This window comes from Camelus ferus, chromosome 5 (assembly GCF_009834535.1).
Source record: "Camelus ferus isolate YT-003-E chromosome 5, BCGSAC_Cfer_1.0, whole genome shotgun sequence".
In the NCBI taxonomy this organism is placed as follows: domain Eukaryota; kingdom Metazoa; phylum Chordata; class Mammalia; order Artiodactyla; family Camelidae; genus Camelus; species Camelus ferus.
This window is the reverse complement of record NC_045700.1, coordinates 73,406,663-73,432,881: the sequence shown is the minus strand read 5'-3', so window position 1 is coordinate 73,432,881 and position 26,219 is coordinate 73,406,663. Positions and strand designations below refer to the sequence as shown.

The window sequence follows — 26,219 nt, the reverse complement described above, 5'->3', positions numbered from 1 at the left end:
TGCTCTTAAGAAACACAGGCATGAGTACTCAGGTTCAGAACAGCATGCTTGTCATAGCCACACCTGGAGGCAACCAACCCGTCAGAAGCAGAATGGATAAGTAAATACACACAACATGGATACATCTTAAAATGTTAAGTGAAAGAAGCAACATGTGAAAGAATATACATAATTCCATTTTTACATAATTTAATACAGGCAAAACTAAACTTTGTTTAGGGGTGCAAATGTGAGTGGTAAGGCTATTAGGAGAAACAAAGAAATGATTATCCTAAAAGTTGGGGTAATATTCCTTCTGTGAGAAGGGAGGGGGTGTGATGGGGAAACACATGGGGCACTTCTAGGGTGTGAGCAATATTCTATTTCTTGTCCAGTGGTAATTACACAAGTGTTTATGTAACTAAAATCATGCACATTTGTGGTTTATGCACTTTCTATATGTGTTTTATTAACCAAATTGTTTTAAGAGTGTACGTAATGCTAATATGTAGGAGAATAGTTGTGGATTTATACGTGATAAAAATGCTCCCTCCCCTTTCATATTTATTGGTTTTGGTAAAGTAAGTCGTGAATTCTATGGGTTTTTTTTTTAATTGAGGTATAGTTGATGTACAATATTATGTAAGTTCCAGGTAAAAAACACAGTGATTCACAATTTTTAAAGGTTATACTCCGTTTATAGTTATTATAAACTATTGGCTATATTCCTTGTGTTGTACAGTATATCCTTGCAACTTACTTATTTTATGCATAGTAGTTTGTACCTCTTAATCCCCTACCCCTATCTTGTCCCTCCCCACTCCCTACTGGTAACCACTAGTTTGTTCTCAATGTATAAGTCTGTTTCTTTTTTGTTATACCTATGGGTTTTCAATTAGGAGAGGCCTTTAGGAATTCATTCACCTGTACTCACTTTTCCTTGAATATATCCTACACTTTCCTGATTGTGTTTTTTGCTTAAGAAAGAGGAAATACTTTGCAGGATTCATACTTCAACTTTCCACCTTCCATGCTTAATAGCAGACATCACTGATTCATCACCACATGCTTTTTTGCTCATCCTGGACTTAGAATCCCTGCTTTTATTGCATTTGGGCAGCCACTACCAACAGACCAGCGCTGCTACCTGAGATGAAACCTATTTACTATTCCCAGTTAGCCCTACCTGCCACCAGGCGGATAAATGGTCTCCTCCCTAAAACTACTTTTGGAAGTTCTGTTCTTTCATAACAATGCCCCTCAGACTTCACAAACTTCACAGACCTCCTCTCCTTTTTTACGGACGTCCTCTATTCTGTGCACCAACCTCACACTCTCCCCATTTTTCATTATTGCTTCCCCAAGGAGCCTTCGTAGGAATTTTCTCCCCAATTCTTCCCCTTGCCCCATTAAATTTTAATACCAAAGATATGCTGTGTATTTGTTTATGTACTGTGACCTTGTGGAGTGCCACAAACTGTTGTAATAGCTAAGATTTTTTCACCTCTCTGGGGCAATATCTCCTTTATGGAGAACACATGGTCTAGATACCCATTGTGGGGCTTGTCAGGGTCTGTTCCGCATTAGTTACTTTTGACTGTGTCGTCTCTCCAAGTAGTTTATGAGTTCCTGGAAGCCAGGGTCTGCTCCTGGAGTGGGTAAAACATTGCCTTACACATACCAGGCACTCAGTAAATATTTGAGTTGAACTGAAAGAACATTCTGTTTAAAATAAAGCGCAAGAAATGTGAATCAGTCTGAGTACAAACTGAGCTGGTCCCTCAGATGAGTGGGTTATTTGCAACTACTTAGTCACTTGTGAGATAAAAATACTCTTATAAAAAGCTTTCATTCACGGTCCCAAAATCCATTAGACTGGAGAAAACAGAACTGTTAGGTTAATTTGTATCTTCTGACTCATTCTGCATCATCTTAAGCATTAATTAATTGCCATGGTTTAAAACTTGAGTTCCCTTACTGAGTTTATGATTAATCTCTCTATGCAAACTTTATTAGCTTGCTTGTCAGTATTAAAGAAAAGGGGGCGTTGAAACCAAGCAGGACCCTGTGGGGCCTGCTGGTACAAAAACTCCCTGAGTTCCAAAGAGCAAGTTCAAAGAGTTAAAGATTAGGACAGCCACAGGACTCCTAGCTCCTCCTAAAGGGGATATAGGTAACAATCTGATTCCTATGTGAGTTGTTCTATAGAAATAAGATCTCCACCCAGGTGGAGGATGGTGACTACATGCTGACCACAAGCACTGACCCCAGACTGGTTGGAACCAGAAGGTTGAGATTCCCAAACGTTGACCCAGAGGCTGCACAAAATGGACAAGTTGGGGCAGGGACAGTGAAAGTTTTCTCCTTTAGTTATCATATTTCGTCCTTTAGGACTAGACTTTTGAATATTCTCTGTACAGTATAACTTGATTTATTTTACCAAAAGTCCCCACCTTTAAGTTCTGTCTTCTGAGATTCAAATGAGGGTGTACATCTTTCTTCTATCTTGTGTTCTAAAATGCTTTCTCTGTCAATGTTAAGTTATAATTCAGTGTTTCTGCAAGTGCATCAGAATCACTTGGAATTCTTGTTAAAATGCGCACCTCCCTTCCCTGTCTGCCCCAGATTATTACTGAGGAGAGGGGAGCTGATCTGAGATAGCCAAACAGAGGGCACTCTGGCTCCTCCTTCCACTTTATTCCAGTGATTATTTAGAGGTCAGTAATATTAGCTGCTGGTTCAGCTAATTTGATCCTCTATCAGATTTACCCTGAAAAATTTAATGTAAATTTTTACCTTGTTTTTTGGAAAGGATAAGGACTGGGTCTATTTGTATAACTATATAGTGATAAGGATTAAAAAGGGATTCTGGCAAGTTTTCAGGGCTGACAACAATAACCCAGGAATAATGTAGTGATATCAGATTACCACATCATGATGTTTCCACAGTAATATAGCTTTAAACTTTGCTGGTATGATGATGCCTAAGTTAATGAAGCAACAACCTTAACCTAAGGGCACTATGGAAAATAACTTATGTAACTGATTAACAGGATATATTTGTTTGTTTTTATTGAAGTAGAATTGCTTTACAATACTATGTTAGTTTCAGATACACAGAATAGAGATTTAGTATTTTTGCAGATTATATTCCATTATATGTTATTACAAGATAATGAGTATGTAAGCAGATAGGGCAAGGGGTCCCCAGAGAAAGAGAACCAGGCATGGCTTTCTTGACACAAGAAAAGCCATTTTGGCCTAAGCCATTTTGTAATCTAACAGGTCTTGGTAATTAATGATCTTCAGGGAACAAAGGAATGAAGAAACAAAAGAAAAGTAATCAAGAAGCAAGAGTTCTGAGATAAAACAGAGTCCTAGTTTCTCCTCAAGGGACCTACAAAACAATCTGATACATATCTTTGAGGTCTGCAGGAAAACTAGGCCCCACCTGGTGAAGGATGGTAACCCTGTGCTATGTCCCCAGGCAGGTCAGAACCTAAGGAATGATGATTTTGACCTTGTCTGACCATGGTGACTTCAATCAACTAAAGCTTGGCTTCTGTCAACCTTTGCCCCAATTCTGTGCTAAGTTCTCTTCTGCTCAAACCCCTTCATGAATATTCATGTCTCCTTAGCTTAAAACTTCCCCAGTTTTGCTGTTGGGGAGACACTGCTTTGGGAAAGAGCCCTTGTGTTCTCCTTACTTGCTGCAAGTAGTAAGTCCTTCCTTCTCCTGGTCTTTGGCTAGGTTGTGTCTTTTGGCTTGATACTCATCAAGACGTAAACCTAGTTTTCGGGTAACAGGTACAATTCCCTGTACTATACAGTATACCCTTGCTGCTTATCTGTCTCTAGCAGTTTGCATCTGTTAATCCCATACCCCAATTTGTCTCCCCACTCCACCCTCTCCCCTTTGGTAACTACAAGTTTGTCTTCTATATAACAGGATGTATTTCAGTAATGAAAGAAATGAGGAGAAAATACCTTATGTATAGACCATTCAAGTTATGGTAAAGGTGACAGAAAAGTAGGAAAAAAATGAAATTTCTTAAGACACTTTGTTGTATATGAGTCAAAAATATTTAAGGAAGAAAGTTTTCACTGAGTTGTTTTCAGACATGTGGGTCCCAAAAGAAAGAGGATGACAAACATTCATTTTTCTGGGTGAGAGCATAACGTGTAAGCATATATCTTTATGGTGTCATTATTTCTGTCCCTTTTATTGGCTTGTAATACTCAGTGCTGATTTTGTATACAGTGAATTACAGTATTTACATTTTTTTGAAATATCCTGATTTAGGACAGGCCAAGCTATCATGCTTGCACAATTCGTTTTAGCTTCTTAGAGATTTTGGTTCTGCTAAAGGATTAGGTCCCATATTAATAGCTCTATTTTATTAGCCTAGTGTGCACAGGCCCTGCATGGGTACTTTGTATATATTATCTTGCTTAATTATTTTGATAATCCAGTAAAGTTGATATTATTGTACCATTTTCCAGATGAGGGAACTGAGACTTAAAGAGGTTCCCAAAGCATACAGCTGGCAAACAGTGAAGGTATAATTCAAATGAGATCTGTTTAGTTTAAAACCTGGACCACTCTTGTAGTTTCAGAAACTAAAAACTTTCAGGCTCTATTGTCTACCTGGACCAAAATGAACTGTATGTTATATTTTTATTTATATTTAAAGATGACCTGGCTAAAGGTGAATACAACCTCTTGTGTACTGAAGCAGCTAAGACCGGCCTATGTCTTAGAGATAGCATACTTGGACAAAAATAAAAAGGCCCTGCCTTGTGCAGAGGCTGGGCCAGCCACCGGTGGGTGGGGCTGGGTCACACGGCTGCTGGCTGCGGGGCCTGGAGGGTCCTAGTAGCCCCTTTGCTGTTTTAATTACACATAATGATGAGCTTTCACAAGGAGGGCCTGAAAGGTCCACTCTGACTCCACAGTGTCTTGGTGGATGCTAGGAGTACAGGAGACGCTGGAATGGTGGTGAGGTAGCCGTGCTGCCTCTGCTCCAGAAACAACACACGCAGCCACTCCTTAGTGCAGAGGGCCTCCTAATCACTGCACCCGCCTGTGACCTTACGTAGTCTGACATGCAGGACGAAGTGGTCAAGCCAAATATGGCTCTGGGCTCTGTCACCTCTCCCATCCAGTATAGTTGAGACCTCTTCCTTCCCACCTTTGGTGTCAGTCCTGTTCTCATTCCCAAACCAAGCAGGAGATACTCAAGGAGCTCCAGCCCATGTCCTAAGGCTCAGCACCCACATGTCAGTCTTGCCGTCTAAACTGGTGCCCAGTCAGTCACTCTTACCACTTTAGGAAATATTTAGACTCATGAGAACAGAAGCCCTGAGTGAACGGGAGGGAGGAATGATAAATACATTTTTCACTGGGGAAAAAGGAGCATGAAAGGTTCAGAACTCAGAGGACTTCTAGGAAGGACTAACTGTAATGGGCCAACAACACCCTAAATTATACACCTAGGACAACCACCAAAAAGAGGTGTGAAGGCCAAATACACAAGTTATTCCGAGGGAGGGTGGGGAGTGGGACAGACCAATGGCTTGGCGGATGGAAGGCGAGGGGTGGCAGGGAAGTGGAGTTTCCCTCTCGCTACCTCCTGCAAAGTTCCTCAAATGTTAATGAGCTTCAGGAGCTTGTGAAAATGCAGATTCATGGCTCCTGCTCTCAAGGCTTCTGACTGTGACACTGGGAAGAGCCACCCAGTATGTGTATGTTCACAGGTTCCCCAGGTGATTCATATTGCTTGGTCTGAAGACCAAATCTTGAGATACTGCTGTACTGTGATCTGACAGGTATGCCACAGATTTTTAAAAGCTGGGTAATAATTCAGAGAGTTGTCACTCACAATTTGAGAACAGTTACCAACAGATCTCTGAGAAGAAAAGCAAATTGCTTTGCTTACTTCTAATGCCTCTTTTTTAAAGCTCGAGTGTCTTTACTCTGTATTCACTTTTATCCCTCTCCCCACCTGAGGGAGGCGTGGCTTTATTAAAGGGCCATGTCAATCAAATGTTCTTAAAGTTTGTGGGGAGTTCGGGTTATGGGAAGGGGTAAGCTGGTAAACTGTAAAAACCAGAGGAGGCCGGAGTGGGGTAGATGTGACTGAGGAAGGAGGAACTGCCTCCTTTAGCTACAGACTGTTAACTGTAGTTGACTCTGCTTTTGGGGAGGCCAGTACTGTGCTGTCCTCTGCAGGTAGGACCAGCCCAGGCAGGACAGCCTTGGCAATCATTTCCTGGATGCCAAAGAGGGCGGGCGGAATGTTTCTGAGTCCAAGGGATAACAAAGCACTTTATACAGAAGGCTTAATTGGTCTCACTCTCTCTCCAAGCAAACAAGCAAAAAAATAACAACTCAATTTTTTCCTTCCCAGGAAAAGGAGAAAAGGCAAAGTTGGTATTTGTGAAGGGCTGGCATTTTGGTTCTAACATAGGTATTTATTTTAGTGGAAGTAGCTAACAAGTCCATACTGCAGCAGAAAATGAACCCCCTCCCCACTGGCCCTGGAGGAGAGGCACGGAGGCAGAGGGGCTGGTGCTCCTCCATCTGGCCCTCTCTGGGCCCCACTGTGGTCCTAGCCCTGCCCGTGTTCTGGGGGGAGGCCCGTTTCACACAGGCAGGGCAGAAGAGCAGGACAAAGAATCCTACACAGGGGGCTGTGTTTTCTGTTTGCAGATTCATATCGACTTAATCTTCGCTCTGGGGAAGAACAGACATCTTGAGTTGAGAAAAAGAAAGTATAGTAAAGTAGTCATTGAGTGGAGAGGCAGCATTCTGAGTGCTGGAAGCAGCACTGAATTGGGAGCTGGTCTGCTGTGCCCCTGCTCTGGCTGTGCCTTCAGGACCTCACACGCCCTTGGGAAGGAGATGTTATAGCTTGTACATACACAGTCGGCCTCTGATAGTGGATAGCAGTTCGGCATCGGAGGATTCAACCAATTGTTGATGGAAAACATTTGCAAAAAAACCCCCAGAAAATTCCAAAAAGCAAAACCTGAATTTGCCAGCAACATATTTACATAGAATTTACGTTGTATAGGTATTATACGTAACCTAGAGATGATTTAAAGTATAAGGGAAGGTGTGTGTAGGTTATATGCAAATACTGCACCATTTTATATAAGGGACTCGAGCATCTCCAGATTTTGGTACTCGCAGGGGTCCTGGAATCAGTCCCCCATGAATACTGAGGGATGAGTGTATGATGTGAAGGGGTTAGATTTGCTGATCTCCGAGGTCCATGAAATCAGATTAGTTCAGTGAAATGCTTTTTGTAGGCATTAAATAAGCAGATACGTTGGAGTTATCTTAACAGATGAGCTGTATTTCAGAATGCAACGAGGCTATGTCACGATACTTTGGCATTACCTGTCATGTCTCAGTATAGGTGTAGGCAGCACGCTTGTCAGGAGCCATCCAAACTCAGCCAGAGTGTGCAGCAGAGGGCCGTAATCTGTTTTGATTTCACAGCCCTGCGTGAATAAGCACAGAGCTCATAGTCTAATGACAAAGACACCCAGCTACACAAGTGATCACAGTGAAGGGTGATGAGTGTTAGGATCAGGGGACTTCACGCTCCATTAAGTGCCGTTTTACAGGCTGCAGTCGTCCTGGGCTTCATTTCTGCTCCCTGCTGCCTTCCTACCATTGAACTGAGTTAGAAACACCGGGGATCAGAGTGGAGCGAGGTTTCCGTCTGGTTCTCCAAGATTTGGGCCTTCCTTTTGTCTTACTCCCTTGGTCTCATTCTGGCATCAAACTTCAATGTTTGGGGCCCCAGGAAGCTCCCTGGGTGATTTGGATCTAAGCAGAGTCCACACTTTCAGAAAACTGGTCTCGGGACTGGGAAGCGAGGACGTGGTATAGAGTGAGGACTGGGGAGTGAAAGGTGAGAGACGCGGGGAGTGTCTGCACTTTTCACTCATTTGGAATTGATACTTACTGGGAGCTTTACCTCTTTTTCCAAATCCTTTTTTCCCCCTCAGTGGGATATCTAGTTTCTTTGAAAACAATCAAATGTGTCTCTCTAACCTTTCCAAGGCCAGAAAGGCAAACGTGTCCTTGAAAGAGGCTGTCAGCAGGGGCCTGGCGCACACAGGACAACCTCCCTGAATTCAGTCTATACACCTCAAGGACTGTCGGCTGGATGACATCTGAACTCGGAGCGCACACCATGATGCACTGTCATCTCTGACTAGGAAGGACAATGTTGTGTGTACATATCTGTTCTGGTGAGAGGGAGAACACCTTTGGATATTTTTACCTTTGAAAGTCAGTTCACAAGGTTAAAAAAAAGTCAGCCACAGGTTGCTTGAAGATAAAATACTAGTTATTGTTTTTTCACTTTCAGTCAGTTGTCATGGCATCGTGGAAAGGGAATCTCAGTGCCAGGGGACTTTGTTTAGGATTAGAATGCCAAATCTTTGGGAATCCTCTGCCATTTATGTATAGATAATTATTTTGCTATCTTACAACAAAGCTGAACAGGAAGTAAAGCAATCACCTTTTCACAAACCTGAAAGAAGTTTGTTCAAGCACTTGTGATGAAATTCTCAACATTGAATAAAACTGTTTGAGAGGGGAGGGTATAGCTCAACTGGTGGAGTGCGTGCTTGGTGTGCATGAGGCCCTGGGTTCAATCCCCTGTACCTCCAGTAAAAATAAACAAATAAATGAACTTCCCCACAAAAAAAAGAGAAAAAAAAAAAAAAAGAAAAGAAACATGTTTGAAGAATACTGAATGTGTTAGGCAATGAAGACCTTTAATGTGTAAGACGAAATACAAAATGGAAGCCAAATTTTCAGAAAACAGTAGTTTACCTCAATAACAGTCCATTGTTCGACTACAATGGCATCATTTCCTTTCCTGCTGGATCCTGGAACTCCAGAGCCTTCTTCTTCATAGATAAAGAATCCTTCCAAAGATTTGGGGGAATGGTCCCCTGTGAGGAAAAGGATACAATTAATAAGAGTAGTAAATGCTAAAAGATCATTGAAAACCTCGAATAACCTTGTAGGAAGCTGAAAGAAAAACATTAATTAATGAACACTTGTTTTGACAGCCTCCTTCTCTTTGAAGGTAATTTTTAATGCTTTTTTTTGCAAAGGTCAAGACAGTTTTATACTTAACTGAATTAAAATCAAACTGTAAATATGAAAACCACAATAAAAACAAGATAAAATAATATACAGTGAGAAGCAAGTGGATTTCCTAAGCCTAAAAAGCATCTGGAAATCACCTTCAACTTGAAATCAAATTTTGGTTTCTGATCTAAATGTTGTATGCATGTTAATTATATCATTAAGAGAGACAACATCAGAAAGATTAATCCCTGAAATTACAGGTGTGATATTAAAATTAATGTGAAGTAAGATTACTTCAAAAAATATAAACACAGAACAATTCTTTACCTCAATAATGCTTGGAAAAAAAAAAAGAAAGAAAAAGAATGGTAACAGGAAGATCCTAAACAAGAAGTCATTGTCAGAAGAATTCCTGCTAGGAAGGAAGTTTTGAGGGAGGGCCTCTCTGACATTTTTTTGAATAGCTGACAATAACCAGCTGGCCAAAACTAAACTGATTTTTATGGAAGTTCTTTTGTCTCCTATTTTGCAATAAGAGACAATTTTCCCATGGTCATGTGCTGGTTAAACATTCTGGTTTTTGTACAGCTCATTGTCATATCAAAGTTTCCCTGGTTGACAGTTTTCTAAATAACAACCTACAAAGTTTTCAAAAGATCTATTTAGCTTAAAGATAAAAAAGAAAAAAGTGATTTAAACATAATTTTCAGTATTTATTTTTATTAACAGGCTATAAACTTCATGAGAAAATCATTATTATTATTATTGTTAATAATAATATTTTATGTCATTTACAGTTAGGGCAGAATATCATGAAAGATTTACATTGTTCAGACTGGTTCCCAACAGCCCAGTAAGGTTTAATTTACTGGTTGGAATTGTTTTTCTAATTACAGTATATATTCCACTTCCTTTAAATGTACTTGTCCACTGTCACACCACAGAGATCAGTGGAATTAAATCTGTTTTTGATTCTAAGTTTAGAGCATCACAAGACTATCTTTAAAATTGTATATTTGCCTCAATTCCTTTTTTAGAATGGGGATATGAACCTTAAAATAATTAGCTATTCTGATAATTATGTAGTTAGTTATAATCTGCTTCTTATTTACTTTAGGATTATATAGTTGGAGACTATGTGTTGTGACTGTCTGTTTTCTTTTTCTCAATTTTGAGATTCCCCAGCACTTTTAAACCTCTTTTGATTTATCAGAATAAGGGTGCTAGACTCAAACCCTGCGATATGACACAAGAATAAAAGAAAAAAATCACTGCTATGCAACAACATGGATGCGTCTCAGAGATACTATGTTGAGCAAAAGTGAGATATGAGAGAGTACCTACTGTGCATTTCAACAGACATAAAGTTCAAGAACAGGCAACTTAATCTATGGTGCTGGAAGTCAGAATAATGCTTATCTCTGTGTGGGAGGATACTGACTGGGAAGAGTCATGAGGAGGGATTTTGGAAATGTTCTGTATTTTTTTTTTTTTTTTGCATTTTTCCCAGCTTTACTGAGATATAATTGACATACAAGGAAATGTTCTGTATCTTGAACATTTGTGTTCTGTTCAGCTGTACCCAAAAGACTAATGCACTTTACTATATGTATCTTCTACTTCAATTAAAAACAAAAGTCCTTCCTTCTCACTTAAGAGCTCCCCAGGCTCCCTGGCTGGCTTTTTTAGGGTCCATGCCAGTCAGCAGAGCCACAGAAGAATGATACTTCCTTCCACAGGAGAGAGTAAGTCTGTCTCTTCAGACATTCTCCCTGACAGAAGTGGCAGCTGGGGAGGGTGCCAGGGAAGGCCTCAAGGGGAGTGACCATTTGGGTGCTGGACGTGTTAAATCTTCCAGGCATGGGGGTAAGGTGATAATTCCGAACAACTACTTAATAATTGTCCTGAACTGAGTCATCTCCTAACATTACATATCTCAGAGCTTCCCACCCAGTGTGCCTTGGCCCGTTCGTGAGTTTAGAACAGTCATGGGTGTGCTAAGGCATGGGCGCCCCCTCCTGCCCAGAGCAGCTTTTCCGCATATCCCCATGTGCGCTGCAATGCTGCCATTTCTACGTGTGCATAGTATGAAAAAGTCACAAAGCGTTGGCCTGACCCAAGGCTTCTCATTTTTTTTTTGGTCAAATACCACCAAAAGCAAAGGAAAAAAGACTTGTATCATTGAAGGATAGTCTCCAGGTACAGTTTGAAGTGATTTGTGGCAAACAAAAGGTTTTTTATAAAGTCTAATGTTTTATCTTAAAAACCCACTCAATTTTTGCATTCTCTTCAAATATGTTCATATTATGCGAAAAAGCAATGTTCCTTCTTCTGCCCTGTCAACCCCCAATCCTAAAGCAACATCGACATTCTAGGAAGAGGTTTATCCAGTGAAATTGTGTACTCCCTGGCACAAAGCTGCATACCCCTCGGGTACTTGGACCCTGGTTTGAGAAGCACGAGCTTAAAAATTTTCAGGGAGTGGTTTACTTGTCTGGACATGTGATCATACCCATTCATTTCAGCTAGATATGACATTGACATTTTTGTAAACATGAGGAAATGGAACATTCCAATGGTCCCATTCCAGTGGAACATTTAGTATTTGGGGTCCATGTGTCATTTTTGGCATTAAACTGCCCAGAAGTGGTCCTGGGACCATCTCTGAGACGTGGGGGGCAGGCACATGTGGGAACTGTTATATCTGTATTTCATTCACGAACATTCTGTTTCTTGAATGCATCTCTGCCTGTTTACTCCTCTCCGTCTCTGCATCATCTTTCTGGGTCATTGCAACAGCCTTTTGACAGCCTCCCCACTTCCACACTTGCATTCAATGAGCCATTTCCCAAAGCGGGGCCAAGTAGGTTATTTTTAAAATGTAGGTCAGGTCATAATTCCCTCTTTAAATCTTCAGTGAGTGATTTGAAATAAAAATCCTGGTACGATGGCAAATTGGTTTAGAGCACACACTCCCTCTACCCTCACCTTCTAGTTGCATGAGCACATTACTTAATATTTCTGTGCCTCAGTTTCCTTATCTGTAAAAGGGGAATAATCATATCTGCCTCATAGGGCTGCTGTGGGGATTAAATGAGCTAGTAAATGTGAAGTACTCAGAGCAATGCTGGCATCGAGTAAGTGCAAGTACGTGTTAGTTCTCACTGCGTTATGTGTATTATAAGATCCGCACTGAGTGGCTGCTGCTCACCTCTTCCACCCTGACTGGAGCCATTCCTCTTGTAGACCCTGCTCCCAGCTCCTCCTTCCCACCCTAGGGTTTTCATACATTCGGGGACATTTCCTCTGGCTCTTGAATACCAACTCCTTTCCAGGCTTCCAGTCTCAGTGTACTTGTTACCCTGTCAGAAGGGATCCCCGGCCACTCCTCTAAGTTGGCTCTTCCCTGTTAATCTCATTACAATATTCTGTTGGGTAGCATCACAACACTTTTGTCAAGTTTGAAATTAGATATATGTTTTGATACCTGTTACTGCCTGGCTGCCGGATGCTGCCTGGCTAGCTTTTTGATGTTCATTTTGCTCATCCTTATAAACCCGTGCCTGGCCTAGGGCCTGGCACACACATATATGTGAACTGAACAGACATGTGTTTCACTGTCATCACTCTACCCTACTCCTCATTCTGATACATCTCCTCCACCAACTCCACACAAGTAATTTTATAGGGGTGAAAAGGTTAAAATGAGTATCAAGTGAAGTCTGAAAAGAACTCACAAAAAGTAGCCTTCCGATGTGGGTATACTAAAGGTGGGAAGAGGATGATGCTCTGAGGATGATGGGGACATTGGTAGGTAGTGAAGTGTGAGAACTTCAAGGCTCTGTAGTGTGTATGTGTATGTGTGTGTGTGTTTTGTACCAGCTGGCAAGGCTGCCCATCTCATCCATGTCTGCTGCCTGCTGGTTCTCTACCCATTTTGGAAGAATGAAGTGTTTTGTCTCTGTTGGCTCAAAATGGGTAAGCCTCTTGCAGGCTCCCCTAGGTCATCTGGAGGTTCTGTAAGTGTGCAGTGAATCCAGCTGTGGACCAGATGGTGGAGGCCCAGCAATGCTGGAGAAGGTCAGGAACAGGAGGCCTTTGCAGTGAGAACTCTCAGGCTACAAGAACAGCAAGAGGGTCCCTGGGGGCCTCTGCCTATGGGACTTTTTAAGGTAGAAAAGTCTTTGAAAGTGGGTGGGAAAGGGCATTGAAGAGGAATTTCACAGACCAGACAACTTTTCCACCACGACTCTCCTGAAGGAGATGACTTCAAAAAAGTTTTTTTCCCCTCTCTCTCTGTTTTTGGAGACTTTTATAAAGTGAGATTTCTGAAATGAGATTTGTGGAGTAACATATTTAAAGTTCTGAGCAATGTCAGGTTTTGTACTTCTACTCCTCAAGGTGGGCTGACTTCTGACAATATTTTAGAAGAGGATGGAAGCAAGACAAAACAAAATCTACATTGTCCTCTGTGTGCTTTAGATGTCAGGCATCAGATATCCCAGAACAAAGCCATCAGTTCAGCCCTGCTTCCTCTGACTGGCTTCTCACAGTCACACAGGCATTGGTCACAATTTCCCCTCTGCAGCTTCCCTGTGTCCTCCCAGGAAAGTCCCGAGTGACACACCCAGTTGCCAGACCCCACTGACTGTGGTGGCTCTGGTGGCTTGTTAGGGTTTGGCATGGCCTGCAGTACAAAACATCTAACGAGACATTCCAGAGCTGCTGAGAGGCAGGGGGGAGAGCGGGGAGGGGGGCACCACCCCCCATCCCCAGCTCTCTAAATAGCTTCTGAGGCTTTAAGAAACAAAAGCTCTACAGAGCCCCTGGCTGGCATCTGCTGTGGCTAATTTTATTTTCATCAGGCAAAGCCCAAGGCAGGGGTGCCTAAAAGATACTGTGAAAGGAGTGTTTTTTGTATTTCCTTCAGCAGTTAGTCACAATCCAAAATTTGAAATGGCTCCAACTTAGACTCTCTGGAGGGGGGAGGGAGGGAGAGAGAGAGACAGAGACAGAGACAGAGACACAGAGAGAGACAGAGAGAAATATATGAAGTACAAATTGACCTCCAGATAGGTGGTTCATCCTAGAAGTACTGTAGCTGCATCTAGCAAGTAGCAGGAAAGGAAAACAACCCCAGAAAATGAACTGACAAGGGGCGAGGTGCTGAGGGGTTCACTTTGTACATACTATATCTTATTAAATTCTATAACAATTAGGAGTGTTTTTGTCCTCCTTTTAGGAAACTGAGGCTCGGTGAGCTCAACTACCTTCCCCAGGTCACACAGCTCTAAGTAGAGGACGTAGGATTTAAACCCTCGCCTGTCTGATCCTCAAGTCCATGCTCTTCAAATCAGGCCTGGCTGTTTCCATAAAAGATCAACTTGGAAGAAGTTGCTGATAGCAAAAAATGCTAATAAATATTTACTGAGCACCTGTTAAGTGCCAAGCACTGTGCAAGGTGCTGTATTCCTGGGTGCTCCAATGAGCTGGATTCTTAATCTTGGTTGCTAGTTAAAGGGACCTACTGGAACATGACTCGTTAATTTTAAATAGTCATCCAAAATCTTTAGCTGTATTGGTTAAGGTGTCACTAGGCTGATTTAATGATAATAAGGTATATTGAGATTTCCTCATATTTGCTTTCTCATTCCTTCCTGTAGCCTCATTGAGTTATGGTCCCTAGCTATCCTGAGCTTCATAACCTCCATCCTTCCTAATGCAGTTCCCAGTCTCCTTACTATCGATTTTTCTTTTCTTTTAGCACTAACTTCTTTTGAAAAACACTTTCCTTAGAAATCATTTATGGAAAATTTTGTTTATTTTTGTGATAGACATGAATGATTACATAATCCACTGTAACTAAAAGAAGAAGGCTAAAGAAAAATGAAAAATAGGGGGAAGGCTAAATAAATATAGGTTAGTATCATTTTCTGAACCAAAATTTATTTTTCTATACAAATTATAGAAAGAGTCAGGTATAGATTGGAGTACATGGCGGGTAGTGCCCCAAACTGGGCAAGTGTAATAAACTTGGATAGTCATTGTCAAATCCTGTCACAGGCCTCCTGACTGGCCTGCTGTAGTAAGTACACCTTCACTTGGAAAACCTTACTAGTTGATCACACAGTGGTTTGTCCATTCCTAATCGTTACAACCCAACAGCGAACATTACACTGTAATTCTACCGCACAGTATGGTTAAGCTTTTACATTAAAGCTACATAGCTGTGTAATAACTGGAATCTATTTCTTTAGGAATAATATCTGTCCTTTTAACCACAAAACTTGAGAGGCAAAGACATCTCCACCAACTCTGACATGAGGTCCAATTCTTTAGCTATTAATATATCATAATGTAAAACTTACCTTTAGATGTTTCCCAGCACACAAAAGAATCAATTAAAGACAAGCCTTGTTTATAATAAAATGTAGTTAACTCCAGCCAGTCGGCATCAAGCGTACTAACGACAGGGCCTTTTCTTGTCACTTTCATGGACAGGATGCCTTCCTGATAGGTCCAGCAGGTTGATTCATCATCAAAAACATTGAAGACTGTGTACAACTTGTTATCTGAGGACAGGCATTCAGAAGGAGGAAAAAGAGGGAAAACTGTAATTGTATTGAAAAGATTCCTAAAATCTTTTTTTGGTAGTATTCATAGGCTCTTTCAAGCAGTCAAACAAGCATACAGTATCATGAAATTACCCACACTTTATCAAATGTTAACATTGTGCCAAGTTTGCTTCAGATTTTTTTCAAGGAAATGAGAAATGGGTGTAGTTTTAGGCTCGTATCTCCCCAATCCTATCTCCAGAAATAGCTACTGTAATGAATTTGCTGTTTATCATTCTCGTGCAAGTTCTTTTAATGCACACTTCTATACCCAGAAATGGTGTTTTGCAGTTTAAAAACCATGTTTTGCATTTTTAAAAACTTTTTTAAAAAGGATATTATACTGTGTATATCAATCTATAAGTTGATTTTCTTGTTCAACATTATGCTTCTGAAATGTAATTAATACATTTAGATCTTACTCATTTAGTTTAACTACTACAGAGTATTCCGTTTCCTTTTCTACTGTTGATAGACATACACATTATTTCTAGATTTTTGTTATTACAAACACTATGTCTCTTTGGACACGTATGTGAGAGTGACTCTAGAATGCATACTTAAGACATGCAACTGCTGGGTCATATACTTTACTATAAGTTGGCAAATTCTTAACTTCAGGGTCTACGGACCCACATCTATGGTTGTGTTTTAGGAAGCATATGGGGTGGGGGTATAGCTCAGCTAGTGCATGCATGAGGTACTTGGTTCAATTCCCAGTATCTCCATTTGCAAAAGAAAAAACAAAACAAAACAAAACAAAAAAGGAAGAGTAACACCGCTTGTATCACAGACAGAAGTGTTAGGGATGTGCGTGTTATGTGCATTTTTCTGCGTTGAGCCTCCATGAACTGCACCAGATTCTTCAAGAGGTCTTTTGTATGTGTCTTCGCCCAGCCCCCACCATTATTGCTCTTACTTCCCCTGCACCCAAAGTTAAGAACCAACCACTGCCACAGAAATGTTATTGAAAAGTACAGAATTTTAAAATAAACGAAATAGAAAGCAGAATCTAAAGACTGCTGATTAAATTAAGTAGCACATTGGATTTGGTGGTGAGGTGATGAGAGGGTAAGTTGGGAAATTCTCTGGGTTCTTTCTTAAGGCGGTTGTGTTGACTGTGGCCCAGTGGGTCTCTGCCTTGTGTGAATATTGAGGAAAGTCACCCCAACCCAGAAAGCCGACACCACCAGTGTGTGTGGCCTTAGCACCAACACTGATCAAAGGACCAGTTAATAGTAGCTAACTTAATACAGACTTTATTCTGTGCCAGGCACTAGGCTAAGCACTTTGTAGACATCTCATGTCAACTTCTCACAAGCATCCTTTCTGTAAAGAATTCATCAAAGTAGTCTGACTCCAGACTCTTAACTCTAAGGCGTACATAGTCTTTGATTTTTCTCTATTAGTGCTTTTTAAAGAATGCCCTTAAAGATATCAGAAAACTTAAAAAGCCCAAAATACATTAAAAAATACTCCCAATTTCTTGGAAGATTTGCTAGTTGGCAAAGAAGAATAAAACTATTGTTTAAAGTTATTTAAGGATGCAGGCACTATTGTTATATTAATTGTTTCATCATGATATGCATTTTCATAGTCTAATTGACGATCAAAGAAAGCCAATTAACTTCAAAGGTGAAAATCATCCTTGAAATGGGAAAGGCCAAAACTAAAATTCTCACACACTATTTATAGAGAAAAACATAAATCAGAACAGCTTTCTTTACATAATCACTTTTTTGGTACACATGCACAGCCTCCAATTTACAGAGGAACTGGTCTATGACTAAATGGAAACCAACTGTCAACACGAAGTTTCATTATGTGGATGGCATTGTATGGCCATGCCAGGGACAACTGTTTGAAAAACTGCCCTACCTTATTTCCAGTGGTAATAATTAAAAAAAAAATCAAGACAAGTTTATATTAGTTTATTCAGTCTTTATAATTTTTAGAGGCTTTTTATTTATTTATTTCTTTGGGGAGAGGTAGTTCGGTTATTTATCTATTTATTTACTTTTAGAAGAGGTACTAGGGATTGAACCCAGGACCTGGTACATGCTAAGCACACGCTCTACCACTTGAGTGTTTGGAGGTTTACTTTGCCTCATATTTGTAAAAAACCAAAAACCAAAAACCAAAAAAACCCTTAAAACCCCCCTCAAAAACTTATGTTTGCTAAATGTCAATACACATACTATTTCTACTCATCTGGACTATTACCTTCTCCCTTCCTTGATTTAGAGAAACTGGGGCTGCCATCTCGTTCCATTTGACACTGTCCACTTTCATGATGGAGTTCTTCCTCAATGCCACTTTCAGATGACTGTCCACTTAATGTCCCCTCATTCCAGCTCTTATAGTTTTCCTCTGAACTGTGTCTCAGGTGTAGTGTCAATTCTGCATCTCCATCCTGGTTGGTTCCATTGCAGAACTTAAGTGGTGGATAATGCTGTGATATGAATCCAACAAATTTCATTCCTCTTTTAGCATCTGCGTTAATCTGAGGTTTAAAAAGAGATGTAGAACAAAATGTAAACTTTGTTTGCATTGATTGCTTTTTCAATTAACTTTTAGGCTCCTTAAGGAAATTCATTAGAGAAGGAGTAAACTGACCAGTAATTAAACTCCCATTCATAAACAAATGAATAACTTCTAATATGGCACCACTCCTAAAACCATGTCACACTATTATCGTGATTACTTCAAATAGAATCAATACACTTTAGAAATTATGAAAACAGGAATCATATTTTCTCTGAAAGGTTACTATTTGGGAAGAACTAATAATTCTATAGCATGCTTTTGCAGCTCTGTTAATAATGGTTTTTTGACTTGGAGAAAAATTTAAAACTATTCCAAGAAATACTCAAAAATAGCATTACCAAATACATATTAATTAAAATAAAGAAGACATTAATTTAAAAACAAAAAACATACAGCCTTGTTTGCTTGATGTGGATAAAGAAAAATGCTAAAAAGACTAATTGCTAATTTTTTTATGACCTATATTATTTATTTTTTGGGGGGGAATTGAGTTTGTTTATTTGTTTTAATGGAGGTACTGGGGATCAAACCCAGGACCTTGTGCATGGTAAGCATGCACTCTACCACTGAGCTATATACCCTCCCCACAAATGATTAATTCTTGACAAATGTGTACATGTAATGCACAAGCGCAATTCATATTAGCACTCTTAAGAAGCTTTCTGATCTGTTTATCTCTTGACACTATTGTCTCCTTTCTGAGCTAAATACACATGATTAGATTCAATTCTATCAGTTAAAGAATAGGATGCAGAAGCACATGACATAATGCCAGTGAAATCATTAGTGACCTAAAGAGTGGCTATTTTCCTATCATCACTTTTCTCTTTCTCTGCTTTTGTGTCATTTCTTCATTCTTTTTGTTTCCATGTCTTTCTCTGGTGTTCAATTGGCAATTCTTTCAAGGGAAGGCACTGTGTCTTACTCATTTTTGTATTGCAATGTTTTGTACCTATAAGTGCTCTATAAGTACTTGTTAAATAGGTTAAAAGGAAGAAATAGCAACATCTTTTATATGGTCACTGTTTTAAACATTTAAATTAAATGTTTTAAATATTACCTGCAAGGGGGAGAAAGAGTTATGATGGAGGTTGCAAGTGCAAACATCTATAGTCAGAAATAGAATGGAATGAAAAAGGCCAGGAAGAAGTGGGACAAAACCAGATAGTAATGTCCAGTCAAAGGAGGCGACTGTAACTCAGCTCCAGCGGATGAGGAGGAGAATTCTGAGGACCAGAGGGTGTGGGTATGTGAGGCAAGGACAAACACTGCTGACACAGTATCACTTATGCCTATAAATGACCACATTAAGATTGTGACACTGCAAGAAGCCTCAAAAATAACCATAAATTGTCCTTTATATCAGGTGTCCCAGGAGAGGAGAAGGAGGTGGTAAGGAGGCAAGTGGAAACCGGTCAATTTATTGTCAGTGCTTTCTCTAGGTCTTATTCGTTGATTTTGGTGAAAAAGAAGGTTTTCTCTATTACTGAAAAGTATTATTTGGGAAAGTCTGGTAACGTATAAAGTATTATTGTCTTTTACATTTTTTAAGTTGGAAGATTGATATTTTTAATGCTTTTTAAATTAAAGTATAGTCAGTTTACAGTGTTGTGTCAACTTCTGGTGTGCAGCATAATGTTTCAGTCAAACCTATACACACATGTATTCATTTTCACATCCTTTTTCATTATAGGTTACTACAAGATATTGACTATAGTTCTCTGTGCTATACAGTTTCATGTTATTTTTATTTAAAAATCCTGGGGAAAACACTTGCAAATCTAATTTTAAAAGAGCAAACATTGACATAATGTTATAATGACTTAAAACCTAGCTGTTCAACAATCAACTTTTTATATAAAGCAGTCATTCAAGAATACTACTTGGCACTCATCTATTGTTCTTGTTCATAAACGAGGCAACGTCCACACATTTCATGTGCTATGTTTCCTGAAGCTTTTCTCTTCATGAAATAACCCCATTACTCTAATTGCTGAAATAACAGTGCTTTCCTGTTTAAACAGATCTTTTACTCAGTCCAGGAAGTCAAATGCAAAACAAGGGCTCTGATGATGATCTATTAAGACTAAATTAGTAGTTACTTTTTGTTTCTGGAGTGCATTTATTCCCAGAAAAAAAAAAAAAAAGAAATTTCCCAGAATAGTAGTAGTAAATAGTGTGTATACCTTGTTTATAAAAATCCAGTCTCAAAGACTGTTTCTGAAAAGTCTTACTGAATGGTGACTTTATATTTAAGTGGGAAATACCATTAGCAGCTATAACTGGCTACACACAAACCACAGATAATCTTACACACACTGTTATTTAGAGCTTGGGAACAATAAACAGTGAACAAATTTCATAGTTGCTTACTTGAAAGGAGACAGCTTAGGTTTTAGGCTGTATTCATTTAAACAAAGGCTAGACCTTACACATATGTCAATGCAACTAAAGTTAAAAAAAATTTTCACCATAATATCTCATCAATTTAGAATACTTATGAATGTACAGTTTTTTTTCTTGGTTTTAATCAATATATATTTGGTGCTTAGTGTTTCACTTAAGGTTCAATTAAGTTATATTGTATGGACTTTTTTCTCTCAACAGTCAATATAATTGTCATTTTTAATGAGCATAAAATATTCTATCATATTTGATATAAGATTGCCCCCTCAGTTTCCCAATTGTTGAGAATTTGGCCCCTGTTTGCTGTTGATTAAAATATCTTTGCATAAACATGATTTTTCCCTTTTCAATTAATTTCTTGGAATAGATTCATAAAGAGGAAATTACTGGGTCACAAAATAAAACAAGACTTATGACTTTTATTACCAAATTAGTATTCAGAAACACTATACTAATTTATTACAATGCCAATTACAGTATATGCATGTTTCTTTAAAAGTCTTTCCAACACTGGATTTAATATTTTCAATTTAATTTCTCAGTTAACACTAGTGAGAAATTAATTCAGTTTTGATTTATATTAAAAATTATTAGTTGGGTTGAACTTTTTGCTGAATGTCTCTTTCTTATTTGTGTTTCTTTTTGTACTCTCTGTCCATAGATTCTGTCTACTCAAGACTGAATATACTTTCATGCATTCATTTCCTGTATATTCTGAAAATGAAGCTTCCATAGGACACATTTGTTGTGGATTTCCCCCTGCCTTGATTCTATTTTTTCCTAGTAAATAACATGTTTATATACTCAAATTCCTCAATCTGTTTATAATTAAATATGTCCACTCTTTCATTTTCTTTAGGATTTTTTATACTTGAAACACTTCTCTCTTCATCCCATGTGAAATGTGTGGAATCTATTTTCTACAGAACAATTGCCCATTTTCCCAGCAGCACTTACTGAGTAATGGTTGCTCCCTTATTTTATTTCATCAGGTTTGTTATGAAACTCCTTTTATGTGTATAAATTTATTTCTGGCATTTCCTTTCTGTTTCACTGGCCTGCATTTCTGTTTTTAACTCTATGATTTGGTACATGTGCTTCAATATGTTTTAAATTCCGGTAGACTAAGTCACCTATCATTTTCCTGTTCTTTTTAAAATAAGAAAGGAAATTGATGAAGAAGAAATACCAAATATCTCTCAATATCCCATGAAAAAAATGTATACTTTTAGTACCTTTTCTATCAGTTCTTTTGCTACGTCATTTGTTTGTGTCTCATAAGTTAGAGGACATTCCTCAATCACAAGCCTTGGGCGTCTTTGTCCACTGGGTGCTGTCGAATGCTTCGTGCTGCAACAGAGAATATGTTCATGGTTGGAAGCCAACTGCTGATTTTCAGCTAATATGCTCATGTGAAAATGAGTGAGCAACTCACAGATAAGGTCAAGGAAATCCTTTTTCTTTGTTACTTCAACCCTAATGGTTGTCTTCTTATGTAAAACTATTGGAAAAACACAGTAACTTCTATTAATTTAAACCTCTATTAATTTAATTTCTAATTTAATATGGAAGAAAAGTTTCATGTCTGTTGTTCTGATAAAAGTTATGAGAAATGATTTTAGATCACTGTTATACCTCATTATTGTACAAAAGCACAAGTAAAAATCCTATTTAAGTGCAGATAAATACTGTCCTGTCTTTTTCCATTTTCTTCTTTTCTGATTTTCACCACTTGCCTATTCTTAGCCTTGGCAGGGCACTGCTAAATCTATCTGAAGTAGTGTTAAAAGAGAAAAAATAATTTATCCACGGTTTATAAGATTTGTAATTTGAACATATGTGTTGCTGCTGTGTGATAAATGACATACTTACTTAGCAATGCTTGGAGGTGTACATATCTGACGAGGCTCCGTGTCTTGGTGAAAGCTGAGAGCTGAACACACCCTCTAACACATGTGTAAGTGGGTCCCTTAAAAACACATCTGGGATTTTCTTAAAGCCCTTTTACTTTTTTTCAGTTTTCCTGTTTTCACACTTTTCCTCTTATTTCATTTTTCCTTCTCTGCTTGTCCCTTTCATAGTGAAAGTGATTGATTATTAACTAGTCCGTGGCTATAAACAGAAAACACAGTTCTTACCCTGGTCTTTGAGATGATTTTGATATAGTTGAAGAGTTGTGTAAAAAACAAAAATTAATGTGTTAATCGAAGACATTGGTCTGGTTATTTTCATTCTTCACTAGAAGGAGCAGCAGTATTTTGAATACTATCAAACATACAAGCTAAGCTGGCAAAAATGTTTGCAGTATTGTTTGGAAAAGCAGCTATTTTAAAAAGTTAAAAAAAAAACTAAAATGAGTGGCTTTTACATTCTGTTTTTTGGAAACAGCTGACAAGAGATCTATCCAGTTTGTGAGATCTTGGCATGTAGGCCTTTCTGCTGCAAAAGTTTTAGAAGGTAGAGATTGTTTCTGTTGCCATTATTAATAAAATAATATTGGACAGTTAAAAAAATGCTCAGTGAAAGTGGTCCTCGTTGGTCCGGTCAGCTCTTTTAGCCCAGTTATAGGATAGGAAGAATGCCACTAATGGCTACTCCTTCATCTGCTGAAGTTGCTACGGGAGCTTCCAGGTGCTTCTTGAGTCTATTTTCCTTTCTCTTTGTTCCCTGACATTCTTGCACAGGACCTGTGTTGTCTGCAAGGGGCTAAAATCTATGAGGAGTTTTAAAGAAGGAGATTTAAGTTTCCTTCTCTCAATCCAGGTTCAACTGCTGGGAAATGTGCCTCAAACCAAAACCCCTAATTTTCCTTTATTTGCCATTACTTTGTTCAAGCTTTCTTTTCTTTAGCCAAAGAAAACTGTCACTCTCAACAGCTTCTTAGTATGACAGTTTTTTTGAGCACCAGGCTTACCTTAACTTCAAGCGCGACAGGACCACCCTGTATAGGTAACTTGCAGGTAGGTGTTTTTGCTGCCCCACGGGTTGTATAACAGGATGAATAGCCCCAACAATATATCCTTTAAGATAGTAGTCTTCCACTTTTGTTACGATATCTGGAATTGAATTTATCTTGATGACTTCTGGGTTCGGTGAAGCTGCAAAGAGAATTGCACATTCATGTGTGCACGCTAAAATGCAAAGAGAAATTTACACATTCATAGAGATGAGTTATACATTATTTCTATCTATGTGTGATAAAACTAATGAATAGGAAACATATCCATATGATTTACTCTCAACTAAAGTTACACTAACATGTGTTATATATTTTCTAGATTAATTTCAGGAAAAAGCAAAAGTAACTTTGGGAGCTGGTCGATAGATAGTATTATCAATAATGTTTTAAAGTAGAAATACAAGGCCTTATATATATATTTTCAATTAAGGCAGCTTTATTTTTTAGGATTTCATTTGAGTGATGACATTTCCATTAATAGATATTGAAGACATACATAAGAGAAATAATATTATGTTGAAGAGCTAATTGTTTTAAAGATTCTGAACAATATGAGATGCATAATTTCTCAAGAATGATGTTCATACAAATCTAAAAATTAAAAATGGGAGAAATAGTACTTGTTAAGCAAGAAATGTCAAGTGCTTTTCTTCTTTCCAATTACATTTCAAAAACACTTTTTTTAAGTTTCTCTGGGAGAATAAAAATGATCCTTTTTTTACAGCACTTACATAAATACTTGAGTAAAGAAATTGAAAAAGTAAAGGTCCAGAAGTTCTTTTTAATAAGAAAAAATTCTAAATGTAGAGAAAATTTAAATGCAAAATTGATATGCTATTGAGCATCCCTCTGGAGAAAGGCAAATTTGTAGAAACTATAGAATAGTGCGATCTGTACAGCTTTTAGTAAAAGGGAGAAACGGGTGTGTTCTTTGGTTCTTAATGTTCCAGTAGTTTAAATTAATAATTTAAAAAAACAACTTTACTCTCTATAACAGAATTTCTCATTTTCTGGAAGACAACCAAGAATTAATATCTAGAAATAGACCTGCAGTTTGGTTATCTCTTGAGTAAGAAAACATATGAAATTAACTACAGGCATGGTCAGTGCTGACTGTTGGCCTTCTGTCAGCGTGGTCAGTGCTGTCAGAGCAAAAAGCTGCTGCTAATTGCCTGACCGCAGGAAGGAGGTTAAGAAGCAGACAAGGAAGACGGATCAGAGGAAATCCTCACCTCCTCTTAACATTAATATCCATGTGATAGAACAGAAATCCACTATGTGGATTCATGTGAGCTCATGCCAACTTCTTAAATGAAAATAAAGTACTGAAAGAAAAGTTATATAAATGAGGATGAATCCATTGACTCAAATTTTCATCCTCTTGGATTTAAACTAGTCTACTTGTAGTATATTTTCATCATGACAGATAGGAATAAAAAAAAAAAAAGAGAATGATCCTGGACTTGGAAGAAACAGCTGGGTTTCATTGCAAAACGACGCAGTTCTGCCTGGTTGTGTACCAATCACTCTGTGATTCATCTGGTTTTACTTTTTTTTTTTTTAGTATTTTAACTACCAACCCTGATTCCCAAACAAAGAAACTAAAAAACTATAAAATAGAATAAACTGTTAAGACTAAGGAATGAAACATAGCCTAAACTCATTTTTAGAACTATATACGAATCCTACAAAATTTTAAAGAAAATTTTGGCCTTCTAATGGATCTCACTGCTTATTGTAGAAAGTGGAAATGCTTAGCATGTTACAGAAGAACCTTCATAGTCTGGCCTCTGTCTACTTACTCAGCCTTTGCTCTTGTCATCCTTTTACTCGTGTGTCTTGCTGGGGCAGGACCGAGCTCCCAGAGTTCCTGAAGCTGGCACACTGTTTCATGCCACCGGGCCTTTGTTTCCCTTCCTGCTCCCAGGCCAGTTAACCACTCCTTCCTCTGTGCTATGTGTGTTTCCTCCTAGTCCCCTTGTCAGACTGTATTACAGTTCCTTGTATGTGTGTTTGTCTCTGCTGTCAGACTGAGAATTCCTTAAGGGCCAGGAACCTATCTTCTCTTTCTATGCCTAGCATTTTCCTTAGGTCACTATGTTAAGTTGGAAATAATTGTCCATAAGGGGAACAAAGAGGCAAAATTACTGCATAAAAAAGGAAAAGCTATCAAGATTAGCTAGTATAAATGTAAAAAGTAAGGTTAGTAAATTCAGGAACAGCTGCACTTATTCTAGGTTATTCCATGGCTTGTGAGAGAGAGACACAACAGAGAGAGACCACACAGGGAGAGTTGTGGGACAGTGACTCTTCTGATCACAGAAGTGAGGGTGGTCAAGAACACTGTGAGGAAGGTCGTATTCACTTCAGGAGGCTCTAGCTTCAGGCTGTACTTTATGTTCCTTAAGTTAATGATACTTTGGGGAGAAAAAAACACATTGCCATTGAGGTAAAAAGTAATGAGAGATGGAGCTACACTGGGTGTAATTACCTCTACCTTGGAGTGAAGTTTGGAGAGGAATTTGGGACAGGACTGCACTGCAGACAAGGAATGAGCTTGTGGACTTAGCAGATCTCTGGATCCTGCCTTGCT

The 26,219-nt window shown here is 38.8% G+C and overlaps 1 protein-coding gene across 2 annotated transcripts in view; it reads right to left on the bottom strand.

The window, feature by feature from the left end:
* The window catches only part of RFTN2 (raftlin family member 2), a 58,994-nt gene that overhangs the window by 17,722 nt on the left and 15,053 nt on the right, over positions 1-26,219 (bottom strand). Inside the window, exons 3-8 of one of the 2 annotated variants that reach the window (XM_014551051.2) lie at positions 23,582-23,798; positions 21,903-22,017; positions 17,938-18,217; positions 15,469-15,672; positions 8,837-8,958; positions 7,385-7,488 (exon numbers count right to left, since the gene is read on the bottom strand). In XM_014551051.2, coding sequence (XP_014406537.1) covers positions 7,385-7,488; positions 8,837-8,958; positions 15,469-15,672; positions 17,938-18,217; positions 21,903-22,017; positions 23,582-23,798 — 1,042 coding nt within the window. The remainder of the gene's footprint in view (positions 1-7,384; positions 7,489-8,836; positions 8,959-15,468; positions 15,673-17,937; positions 18,218-21,902; positions 22,018-23,581; positions 23,799-26,219) is intronic. The other variant, XM_006175211.3, reaches the window with a different exon arrangement.